This window comes from Synchiropus splendidus, chromosome 14 (genome assembly GCF_027744825.2).
Source record: "Synchiropus splendidus isolate RoL2022-P1 chromosome 14, RoL_Sspl_1.0, whole genome shotgun sequence".
Lineage (NCBI taxonomy): Eukaryota > Metazoa > Chordata > Actinopteri > Syngnathiformes > Callionymidae > Synchiropus > Synchiropus splendidus.
This window is the reverse complement of record NC_071347.1, coordinates 7,598,186-7,611,237: the sequence shown is the minus strand read 5'-3', so window position 1 is coordinate 7,611,237 and position 13,052 is coordinate 7,598,186. Positions and strand designations below refer to the sequence as shown.

Sequence of the window (13,052 nt, the reverse complement as noted above, 5' to 3'; positions counted from 1 at the left end):
TACATAACTTGTCACAGTCGACCAATACGACCTAAAGCTCATCTGTTCACTGTACTTTGCAGCCCTGATCATTGTCTGTTTGTGTGTCTTGTGCCATTCAGCATATTGTGGACGATGTGTTGTTCACCAAATCTTGTCTTGTCCTGGTTCGAGTGACCAGAACCAGCAAGAATGCTTATTCATCATTTTGTTAGGTGGAACAGTTTCGTCTGGGAGAAAAATCCTCTGTGTTTGCTCAAAGGAAAAAGTTAGGAATCCTTTGGAAAAGAGGTTTTGATGGAAAACTCATGGAAAGTGCAACAGAAAGGAAGAGGCAAGAGTACCACATCAGTGAAGAAGCTTTGGTACGATGTGAAGAGAGGAATAACAGGGAATTATGGAATTTGAAATTGGACCAAGCTGGAAAGAGAGGTGAAGAAAGTGAAATTAGGAGGGAGAGGAAAGTGTGAAGGAGGGTGCAGCAGCCTGGTGGAAGCGCAAGGAGACAAAGAATAGTGGGGAGACATGGGGACACATCAGATAGGCTTGTTCAGATTTGATGCACAGAGATAAAATCCCCAAAGTCTCTCGAGGGAAGCGCAGCAGAGATTTAGCGAGAGTGAAAAGGGGTTAGGCAAAGGTAGGAAACCAGAGTGATTGATAAGAGCTGGATTATATGATGGAGGCCGTCTCATAGTGATCATACAGCACGCATGGAGCTGCTGAGAGAAGGAGAGACAGAAAGAGGGAGGGAGCCATGAAGGGTGGGAGGAGAGAGGGAATGAGAGGGAGGGGTGAGGTATTTAAGCGCTGGAACAGGACAGCGCAGACGAAGCTCTGAACTCCCTATGAGTGAAGGTAGGACAGGGAGAGGAAGCGGGAGAGCTCCACAGTTTGATTGACTGACAAGCCCACACACATACACGCTTCATATTGCACAACAGACACACTTTGCCGCACACTCTTTGGGACTTTTTACTACTCTGTGGACTCCAAAAGCTGGAACTCTACTTGTGCCCTCTTTGCTTCCCGTCAACATCACTTTTTCTTCCACCTCCACTACTTAAGACCCTCGCTTTGTGAGGGCAGATGACCATGGTGCCAGCCTCTCTCGGGGCTGCCTTAGGCTGTGCCCTGCTGGCCCTAGTCCTAGGGAGCAGTAGTGTGGATTTTGGGGCACCCCCAGCCAATTTCTACCCTCGGTTCAATCCTTTTTTCTTTCTGTGCACGCACCATGGAGAGCTGGAAGAGTTTGGGGTCACAGAAGGTGGTGTAGAGGTTCTTCTCACCCTCCAAATCACGGGCAACCCCACTGCTTACACCCCTGGACAGGAATATCAAGGTGAGCACTCCTCTTATGACACGATTAAATCTCTGCTCGGTGCCCTTTTTCCCTTTTTGGGATGATGTTTAACTTAACGTTTTGGTGAAAGTTTCTCCCTTTTGATTCTATTTTCTGCATTAAATGTAACCTTTCATATGGTTGCGATACAAGGGAGAGCAGCGATCATGATTCTGAAAGAGTGATGTAAACGTCATACATAATGCTTGTTGACAAAGGAGTGTGCCGTATGTGTGGGGTGGCTGTTGTCAGCTCCAGTATTTATGTAACTGTAACTTGTGATGATGAGTGGGACTTCTGTTTAGGGCAGCTTTGGTCTTTTTCCGAGCTGATCCATGTGCTTCATGTGTAGGTGGTTTCTCCTGGTCTCGCAGAAATATCCTGGTAAATTGGAGCATGAAAACGCGTACGATCAAATATTACATTGCTTGTTGAACGGCAGGAACATTTTTTACTGAGAGCCGAAACGAAAGTTGTTCTTCTCCTCACCGCATGCATATGAAGATGATGAAATGGTCCCATATGACCGTAGGAACTGGCCTGCTCTGGTCACTTGTCTTAACACAGGGGACAGTGACCCACGGAGGCCAGCAGAAGCACTCAAAGGTCAAGTTCCCAGTAACTATTTCTCTTAAAGGGAAGTGGTTGGTTTTAGCCACTGTCAGCAAGCACTTATTATTTTAATATAAGTCATTTATTTGCTCATGAAGAATAAGAATATTGTTACTTGCTAATTTATCTTCTTGAAAATACAGTCAATGACTTGTCTGTCTACAAATAAAGGTAAGACAAATATGCAAAAAAGATGCTGTTATCTGCATGAAAAATGAAAGCCTGGATCAAGCCTTCAGTCAAACACCCTTTAACTGGATCCGGGCTGGTGGGGACAGCGGGTGTGGAGAGATTTGAATAACTAGCTGGTGGATGGGAGGGATAGTACGCACAGAGAGGTTTAAATAATTAGCATTAGAAATGTGGAGAATGGGAGGAGGGAGAGATTTAAATAGGGCCATGGTCCGGATCAGATGGAGTACGGAGAGATTTAAATGATGGCGTGAGCGTTGAGCTGATAAGAGACCCGCACTAGGGTTTGCAATGGAAGAATTTGAGGTTCAAAGCTGTTCTTTTTTGCGTCTCCGTGTGAATTGCATTTCATTTTATAACAGGTAAAATTGACTTTCGTGCCCGTGTTTGTGTAGGCGCTGAGGTTACCACAACCGTGGAAATGCATGAATCAATGGTGGGCCGGTCTTCTGCAACATGTTTTAAGATGTAAAACTGAGATATTTACATGGAACATAAACAGCGTCGATCAAGATGAACTCATACAGTGGCCCCGAGCGCCTTTCTTTCATCTGGATATCTGTGATCCACCAAAAAAACAGTCTGATAACATTAAAAAGCAGGTTGTTCTGAAGGAGCTCATTTGAGGCTGACCAAATTTCAAGTTTAATGTTGTGAATTTATGAGTCAGTGCCATAAATAAATTAGGTTGATGTTAATTTCAAATGCTAATAAGTCATGCCTTTCCTACTCAGGTTAGTAAGATACGTAGAGAATTGTTTTCTGTTCACCAGTGACTGGTGTTTTGCTACATTTACAGCCTCCTACTGAGCCAAGTCAGCTTTATCTTCATGCATATTTTATCAATGATTCATGCTTGACCAATGAGTCAACTCTCACTTTATATATCTATATAAATAAATATATGTTGTTTTTTTTTTGGACACCATTTTTTTTGCCCATTCAGCAAAAAAAAGATCAGTTTTCCACAGTTGTTGGGTGAAAAAGGAAACAATCTGATCTATGTTAGTTTTTTTTTTAGTTAGTTCATCTCAGCCAAAAGCATTTTGTAGATGAATCATTGCATCTGTTAAGAACTTACATTGTGAAATGTTTTCCACACAGCGGCATGTGGAAATTGTAGGCGGAGGGCATTGGAGATGTCGTTGAAAAAAAAAAAAAATAAGGGGAAAAGGTTGGTAGCAGATGCAGGGGGAGTTCAAGCTGAAAAACAAGACCTCATACAACACGGACTCAAGGTGAGAGTCTGGAAAAAGGACCTTTGCATTTAGTTCCAAGCAGTATTATCACTCTGTGTGGGAGATATGCTTTCACAGTAATTGGGATTCTGACCTGACCCCACTGCTTCTAGATTCACTGTTGCTTTTCAGTGATAAGATGTGTGTGGGCAGCAAACTTGGTTTGTATCTGTCTGTTTTTGTACGTGTTAAGAATCCTGTATTAAGCTATCAGAATGAAGTGGCCAAGAGAGGTTACTCAGTAAGTGAGATGTTTATGATGGTGGGTGTGAAGAAATACCGTAGTGGACAAATAAAACCAGGGAAACAGTAAAAACACATTAATCTGAAGGTTTTCCAGATAGGAAAAGATGCAGAAACTTGGATGCTTTAAACTGCGGGGTCGAACCGTAACTGATGCAACCACAGCCATGTTATCTTCTTCTTACCAGTACTTAGGTACAACAAGGGAAAACTTAACACAGATCGTATTTTATAAATTATCTGTATAGTTAAGAAGTTCTAATGTGCTGAAAGACAAGTGACGCCATTACACTTGGAGCAAACAACATGAGAAGTTAAACAGCAGTAGAGCACATTGAGAAGTAGATAGATAGACAGACAGATAGATGGATGGATGGATGGATGGATGGATGGATGGATGGATGGATAGATAGATAGATGGATAGATAGATAGATAGATAGATAGGTAGGTAGATAGATAGATAGATGGATAGATAGACAGACAGACAGACAGACAGACAGACAGACAGATAGATAGATAGATAGATAGATAGACGGACGGGCGGACGGACGGACGGACAGACAGACAGACAGACAGACAGACAGATAGATAGATAGATAGATAGATAGATAGATAGATAGATAGATAGATAGATAGATAGATAGACTTTGGCCAGTCCCTTTAAATAACATTTCTGTAATGGCCTGCTTAAATTAAATAATGAAAGGTGTCCAGTATTGTACACGTCAAACCCCATTTCATACTTCTCAGCAAAAATAAATCCTGGCAGGATACGAATATGGTTACAGCAATAATGAAATTGATATATCTCACTTAAAGATCCAACCAAAGTTATCATTCTGCGGCACAGATTTGCCACTCAAGGAGTTAGTGCGCGATGGCCTTTGTGGAAACGCTTGCAAGATGATCATTTCAAATTGCTTTGCGTCGTTCTAAAAAGTGACACTACAATTTGGAACTTGAAAACCAATACATCACTTGAGAATGCTGTCAACTCTTGGACTAGTGGATCAGGGCTCGCAAATGACTTCAGCAGCTTTCCTGGCAGCAACAAGAAAACTACTCGATGTGCCTTTCAATAGGGAAGTAGCCAATATTCCTTTTTGTCCTCAGTGCCGGGGTATTTCTGGGTTGTTATTCTGTTTGCTAAGAACAACATATTTGCCATCAGCGGTGGAGGTTGTAGGCACAGAGTGTCAGATAGATGTCCAAAACAGATATTATCTCTCAATAGACGGGGTGCTGTCACTGTAACCACGGTGAAATGTCATGAAGAGCAAAGGCCTTCTTTTGTTTTTCAGAAGCTTGTCGTCATCTGTTGCAATTTCAGCACTCAATTGAATACCGTAATTGCAATGTGAAACACTTTGCCTCCATGGAGCCTGTCAAGGGTCTGTTGTCTGACCTTTGACAGTTTCTTGTCAGGGATGCATTGCTTAGAGCTCCATTCCTGTGATTAGATTTGGCCGGAATAGCATGGACTGCTGTTCTTTACCAGCAGCCTGACTATGCTCAGCAGTTTTAATTTGTCAGCTTTAAAAGCAAGCAAAAATCCAAAGTGTATTTTGTATGGTGAATCGAGCATTGGTCAGTGAACCGAAAAAAGACTGGCCTAGTTTGCATGTAGACATCTAGTTGCTAGTAACAAGGGACATTGTGAAGGAGGTAAGTGTGAGGGGATGGCGGGAATTGGGGCTAATGGTTTAATGGAGCTCTCCAGTGAGTGAAGGAGAGGGAACATCAACCCAGCACTTACAAGTGGACCAAAACCATGCATTCATTTACTTCCCATCTCTTCAGCCATTCAGCTTCCTGCTGTTTCGTTTCAATAGGTCACTTCACAGAGTGGAGAGAAGTGTGTCAAGCGTATTTCTGTTTGTGTGTTCGATTACACACATTCACAATGAAGGATTTTAAGAGCATGTTCATGTGGATATTCTGGATATTCCCAATAGATGTGTGTTTTCCTGCATTAGCAGAAACACATCCTTGAATAGGGTTATTTATCATGCCTGTTGTTCTGGTGGCCAGACACAAACTTGATGTTGTATCAAGTGTCTCCAGTGTCATATGGACCTCAGTTTGTTTTTACTCTTTTCACCCATTCATACTCAAAAGACTCCTCACAAAACCTACAAGTTAGGCTTTCGGTTCTGGGCCAGTGGGCGTGTTCAGTGTGTGTCGATTAGAGAGGTGTTTTGAAGTGCTTCTCTGTCAAGATTACAGGGCAGGGTGTTCCAAGTGTCCATGCATTACATTTGCTTAGAGGGGTCCCACTCTGTCTAACTTGATGTTGTCTTGAGGTTTATGTTTTGGACAAATGTCTCCATTTCCAGTCCTGCTGTTGAATCATAAAATCTCATCTAATTCTGCTAGATATACCGTCATCTTATTGCTTTCTAGATGATCTAAAATGTGGAAAACAGTGTTGTCAGCTGATCTACTACTATCCTTGAAAAGATCATGTCAGTCGTCAAATGTCTTGTTGTAGTATTTAAGTAAAATGTGTTATGGTTTGACAGGCATTTTCGATTTATTTAATCAATTCAATAAAGAAAGCAACTCTCATAAACCAGTCAATGAAAATTTGGAGTAAATATGTACAAATGCATCACGTGACAGAAAGTGCTGCCTGCTTCAATGTGTTGCTTAAAACAGGCAAATTATTGTGTCATTGTTAAGTGTGCAAAATATTAAGGTACATTTGTTGAGTAATTTTTACCTGTGAGATCTGCTGGATCGTACCTTACAAGATGATGGGATACCATAGTTATGGATACATTTTAATGACCAGATAATTATAGTGCTATTAAAGTTCATATTCTATGGTCTACTAAGAGCGTTCGTCCTTCACCATTAGCCTGCAAACATAGCTGTGCTCAATCAGAAATCACATCATTACGCCCTCCTTTATTTCACCACAGAGATAAAAAAGGAAAAATTGGTTGGTGTCTCTGTTGCAGGCCCAGCTGCACAAAGTACTGCTTAAGATATAGCGACACTTTTGTTCTAAAACAAATCGGCAATGGTTTGTCAGTATAAAAAACATGGATAATATTTAAAAAAAAATACTTCTAGCCAGTAAATACATAGTAGTTTGCACATTCCCCCGGCATAAGCCTGTTCACATGCCCCTCTCTAAAACATGTAGCATCCCAGAGTTCACAAGGGTGTACATGCATGAATAATTAAGGGCTTAAATGTGAGTGGAAACAATGTACTGCTATATATTTGTAACTTTTCGAGCGAGCCACGGCTCAATTTTGTGACGCATCATCCCTGGACAAATGTACTTTTTGAAGTTCACCTTACATAAAAAGAAAACTTTCTTTCTGGGTTGCCAAAATGCTTGGATAATGAGTGTGCCGATGACATTCGGGGCTTTGTATATCTATGCAAACACATGCTAATATGCCCATCCCAATCTGCTTGACAACAATAGCCCAGTGTTCATTTTCCGTAAGGAAAACCAAGTGGCTCTAAGCCGGATTTTCAATGATGATGGATCCGTCTAAAACCTTTCCTCCCTCCTCTCCGTCCTCGTGCTGGACTTGTTATTTTCACGGGGTTGTTTCCCAGCCGCTGTAGATTGGCGTGTCAGCTTTGTCCATGGCCTCTTCCGACTGAAGAATGGTGCTCCTGTTGGACGATTGTGTGCGTCCTCCGCGCTCTTTGCCTCCTCCTATTTAGAAGATCCTCCTCCTGGCACCTTTATTGAGAGATCTGTAATCCCTGCTGGGGGGCGGTGTGTCGTCTGTGCTGATAGCATTCTGAGGGCCTTGTAGCGCCTCAGTGGCCACACTACAGAGGAGGTAGCAGGGAGCAGCTAGCCTGGTGCTGGGCATATGCAGAGTGGCACAGGCGGATTAGCCCTAGCCCTACCCCCATATTGCACCAGTCACCTTCAAACATCCAGCCTGTCTCACAGAGACGCAGCAGGCTGGCAAAGACAGATTACAGCCTCTTGCATGCACAGCTCACACGTATCCCTGCTGAAAGTGACAGCATGGATGAGGGGGTTGGTGTTCGCAGGGACCCTGAAAATGCTTCATTCCCCTAATGCTCTGTTGTGAAATCCCACCTATGACATGAGATACTTGCAGCCTCCACAAATGTGTGTCATCAGTCAGCTCTGACTCAGGATTAGCATCTTTTGACATATCCGCGCTGTCAAATAAGACGTATACAATTAGTATGTAGCTGCAGTTTTGGGCAAAGATCAGTTTGCATCCCCCGTCGACGGAAAACGTTGTTCTAGCTGTAGATGACAACCGAGACATCCAGTGTGTGCGTGCATGTAATCTGGAGAAGCAACCCATGTTTATCTGGCCGATCAGTCTGCCTGACTTACTTTCTATTTAAAAATTCATGCCGTCCAGCGAACATATCGCTTTCGCTTGAGCCAATGTGTTCGCTGAAACTTTAAACTTGACCAACTCTGATTCACCTCTCAATGTTTACCTTACTGCATCAATGGTTTGGAGCACTAAAACATAGAGCTTTTAACTCGAGTTATCATACTATTTTGGTAGTTTTATTTAAATAATCTAAGAAAACGGAAGCCTTCCTCTCTCACCCTTTGAACTCCAATATATTCCCTTCTAAACCTACCTGTAATTGATTTCAAACTCATGCAATATTTGTCTTTAATATTTGCTTTAATGACTATAGCATCTTCATTTTTTTAGTTGCAGAAACACACTAAGAGAATGCCCTCAATTTTAAGTTATAAACGCTGTTTTGACAATAGCTTTCGATGACTAGAAGAGTGGAGTTGAATGAGGGCTCGGCTAAAAGATGGAGACCTGTGTTTCTGACATTGTTAGTTACACATATAAGAGCGCTCGAGGCAGGCTGAGCTGTTGACTGTGGGTGTCTTGGGAAGTGCTCCCCATTGATCAAGTACTGATCATCTAGTCATTTCATTGTGGCAACAAGCTTATTGGTTAGAAATCCATCCTCAGCTACTCAGTACAACACCGATGCACACATGATTTTATTTAGGCCTCTAGACACTTGCAGGTGAAGTTACTCTCCCTCACACAGTGCAATTCCTACTTTAGTGTTTATGCTAGGTTTGAGTAAATAATGATAAAAAGAAAACACAGAACACTTCACTGCTAAGGACATATTCTCATGACCATTTGCAACTTCTGGCCATGCCTTTCTCTTTTCACAGAAGTTTGAAGATCACTCACTGAAGCAAACTTGTGAATGCTGAGAAGTGAGGTTTTCTTTTCATCAAAAGCTTCACAGCAGCAGATGGCGCTGCCAGCAGGTAAAGATGGTGCCAGAAGGTTACGCAATGGAATGATGGCTCGAAGACCTGATTGGAACACAACATGACACATATATGTGCCGTTGCACACTTCCCACACAACCTTCTGACACTGCGGAACAACCTTGTTTTTAGTGAAATAAACGGAATCTGCCTTCTCCCAAGCCAGCTTTGACTAAAAGGCGTAAAATTTTCTTCATAGTTCCGTGGCACACTGCATTTGTTAACATGTTAGGAAGCAAGGAAATCGTGGCACTCTGGCACTGGCACTATTAAAGCAGATGGAAATATAGCTTCCCCATGGTCTAGTCTTCATTTCCTGGTCCTCACTGGGGCACGTGTCTCTCTCAGCAAGACATGGGTCAGATGGCCAGGCATATTTTAAATACTATTTTAGCCGCGTATGTTTTCATTCAAACACGCTGCCATCATGTAAAAAACATTTTTATTTGTTTATTTTTAAACCTTTCGGATTTTTTGCATGGTAAAGGACAGCAATGTCGTCTCTTGATGGTAAATTCAATTTTCTCATAGGAACCTGAATTAGGTGTTGTGGGTTTGCCATTTGGTTTAAGTGGCTTAGCTCATGTTAGTAAAGGTCATGAAGTGGGTGCGGGTGTATTAGTAACCTAAATGAGTCTGTTCAGGCTGTGCCAAACTTAAAATGAAAGCGGAGAAGTTTGCAGCTTGAATAGGGGATTCTGCTAACACTCCCTGACTTCCTGTCCAGCAAGGATTTCACTTCTTTGCATAATGTTCCTCAGAATGAGCTCATGTCTTGCTGCTGCTTTGCCAACCTCTGTGCTGACGAGATCCCAGTAGCATCAGCATTATCAGCATTTTTAAAAATGATTTCACCTCCATCAAGCAGGATATGAATTGGAAGCTGGTTTGTTCATTGGTCTGTGTTCAAAATAACTTTTGAACTTTGAAATTTGCATGAAACGACAAGGAACAAATGATGTTTAGTGCAGTTTTGCCACTGTTTTGTGACTGATCCGGATCATTGCAAGAACATCCAGTACACACTTGCAGTGCACACGCCATGCTCCCTGGTGATTTAGGGGTTAGGAGCTCTCACCACCTTGGCTTTGGTTCAGTACCCAGTCTAGGAATTAGCTCTAGTTCTTTAAAGGATTCTTTATTGTCTCAGGTTTGCACTCACTGAGTGCGTTTCTTGTGATTTAACACAAAAGGACTCAAAGGTATTTTTAAAAAATGTGTTCTTAAATATGAGTTGCAGGTCAGCAACAGAAGTGTGTAATAATGACTTTAATGCAGAGTGATTTTTTTTTTAATTGAAAAAAAAAAACAGGTATAAAGGAAACAAGCAAAACAAGAGCATATTATTTCATGAAGTTGGATAAGACTTAGGAATGTGATGCTGTGATTCTGTTGTTGGAAAACTTGAGTGGCAGCTGAAGGAATAATAATATGAATAATAATAGAATGGAAAGTTTTATGCTTTGCTGGTGACTGTTCATGACCTAATTTTGAGAAATAGTTTCTGAACATTATTTTCCATGGATGCCACTCTGGCACAAGTGTGTGTTTCCTATCTCTGCTCGTGTCAAGACCTGCAGAGATCAGGCAGTCTTGAAATGTCTTTTGTTGCTTGTGTTTTGTGTCTACACAATTCTCTTGGTAGATTTAAATGGGCAAAGACAGCTCCAGGCCCATCAACGATTGAGGAGGGCCATGTTGTGTATGTCATGGGGCAGAGCAAGTCATCAATATTACATGGTTGCTTAAGGCAAACCCATGTGCGTGTTGGAGCGTTTGGGTTTGTAGTATTTTGTGTTTGTACCTCACCTACCTGTCTGGCATGTGCCATTTCCTCCTCTTGGTTTTGGCCTCTGTCTTCCTCAAGCTGTTTTACGCACCCGTTCCACTTACACCTAATCATAACAACTTTTTTTTTTTTAGATCATATCGAAAACAGAATTGTTTTTTTTTGTTTAACGTGACATGACTTTTCATGTCATTCTCAGACATACCTGATTTGTTTGAGATGGTTGGTTGGCAAATAGTTGGGTTGATGGCAACATTTTTTGAACATGTTTTGATGTACTGTAGTTGAACTTGAGTAGTTGATTCCATGCTCACGTTCTCTGGTGCACTAGAAATATAAGATGTAATAGGAAGAGTAGCCATTGAGTCATCCAAGATTTTAGGACTAGTTAGGGAAAAAAACAGGTTAGGTAAAGGCAGGGAAGGCTACGATGGATACAGCCATGCTTTGCTTCTCACTGAAATAGTTTGTCGTCTTCAGGTCTAGTTTTGTTGAAGACAAAGGTCTTCTTGCAGTCTGGTTGCGCAAATGTTTGGTAATAGCTCAACCCTGCACCCACCTTATGGCTTCTTACTAGCCTCCGCCAGATGAACAGAACTAAAAAATGAGGTATGGGCAGGAATGTTAAAGGCTACCATCAAAGGCGTCGAGCTGACTCCCTGAGAGCGGCGTGAATGTGTGTGTGCAAGTATCCCAACAGGTCATTGAATCTGATCTGATTGGCTCATTCATCTGGTGCACACCGCAGGCGAGCGAAGAAAGACTGTGAGAGGTTTTTCTAAATAATTTAGATTTTCGATCCGTATCGATCAGCACACACTGCGCCCCCCAGACCACTCCCTTCCTCTAATATCTCCATCCCTTATCAACACGGTTCTACTTTTTGATTCTAACCTTGTAGCCTCAGCTTTCCTTCCCCACTCCTACACCTCCGCCTCCACATCAAACAGAGTACAGGTAGACGGCTCGAAATCCATGAGATGCGAGTAGATGGGGAAAGACTAGAAGGGGTTTTTATTTATCCATGATTCCACAAATAGAACGGTAAGGAGAGTGGAAGAAATGTGTAAGCAGTGTATAAAGCAAGGTATCAAGGGAAGGAAGAATATTTTATGTGCTCTCTGTATCTTCTTTTTGTGTGTCAGTGAAAAAGCTTGTGGTACATAAAACCGTAATGATGCATGTCAATGCAAAAAAATATAAGCATTGTGTGTGGAGGATGGTAATTCTACAGACATACCTAGTGCTTTAAAGCCTGTCCATTACTCCATCAAACCATCACATCACGCTATGGCCTTGGATCAACGTAATGTAAACATAGATAACAAGTTGTGCTGCGCACTGATGGATTTGTTGAATAGATAATGTATTCTGGAAGGGAAAAATGCTTGTACATCTGCAGTGGAGAAATATTATAATTACTGCATTGAATGAATAGGCCGCTTCTTTGCATGGGGGTATTGCAGTGTTAGAGGTGCAACATGGAATAAATATGATAATGCTTGTGTTGCCAAGGATAATAACTGCTGTTGTCACAATGGAGCTGCTTGTTGTGCAATTTATCCTGACTGAATTTCATATTGTTCAATGTAGAATTTTGAACAATATTGATTCATGCGACCATCTACCTATGGCCAAAAGGAAGTTAAGTAAAATGATCTCCATATTAGATAACAAAGCGGAACAAGCGTCCAGTTTTATTGCAATGACTGCCATGTGTGTCAAACTCAAATAATTTCTGTTGGCCTGCAAGGGTTTTAATATGTACTTTTGGCTCAAATAAATACATGGGAAAACTTCTAAAAAAATTATGCAAAAGGAAGGGAGTTCAGTGAAAGATGTTTTCTGATTCCCGGAAGAAAAACGCTAAAATAGTCTGCTGTTTCAACATTATTTTAGTATACAATTCTGCAACACACCCTCACGCCCATGGCGCAATATATAGACGTTGGGAAAGTGGACTATTGCGTCCTATGCTGCTGCCTAAAGCAGCCTTCCACATTGCATGTTGGTGCATTTAGGGTTTCAATTGAAGCACATGTTCCGTCCTTACGCAACATATCCTGATGCCGTGGGCAGCGCATCACGTATAAAAATATTTTTCCGTTGTTTTATGCTTAACAACGAGTCAATTGCTACTTAAAGCCTGTCAAAGAGCTGTGAGTTCCAGACCCGAACACAGAGTTACGTTGGGTTAGCTGTCACGCAATCTACGCCCTCTGCCTGCAACGCTACTTGGGAAAGAAAAGGGTTTTTTTATCCGTCAATATGCGACTGAGAGAGCTGCCTTTGCCGTCAGTATAGAACGCTAATGCAATGGGAGTGAGGATGACTTGAATGCACAGGTCAAGAGCAGCCAAGGATCAAAACTGAAT

The 13,052-nt window shown here is 41.8% G+C and overlaps 1 protein-coding gene across 1 annotated transcript in view; it reads left to right on the top strand.

The window, feature by feature from the left end:
* Positions 1–824: 824 nt before the first annotated feature.
* reln (reelin) overlaps positions 825–13,052 on the top strand; it is a 74,372-nt gene continuing 62,144 nt past the window's right edge. Inside the window, exon 1 of the mRNA XM_053885314.1 lies at positions 825–1,321. Coding sequence (XP_053741289.1) covers positions 1,069–1,321 — 253 coding nt within the window. The 5' untranslated portion in view covers positions 825–1,068. The remainder of the gene's footprint in view (positions 1,322–13,052) is intronic.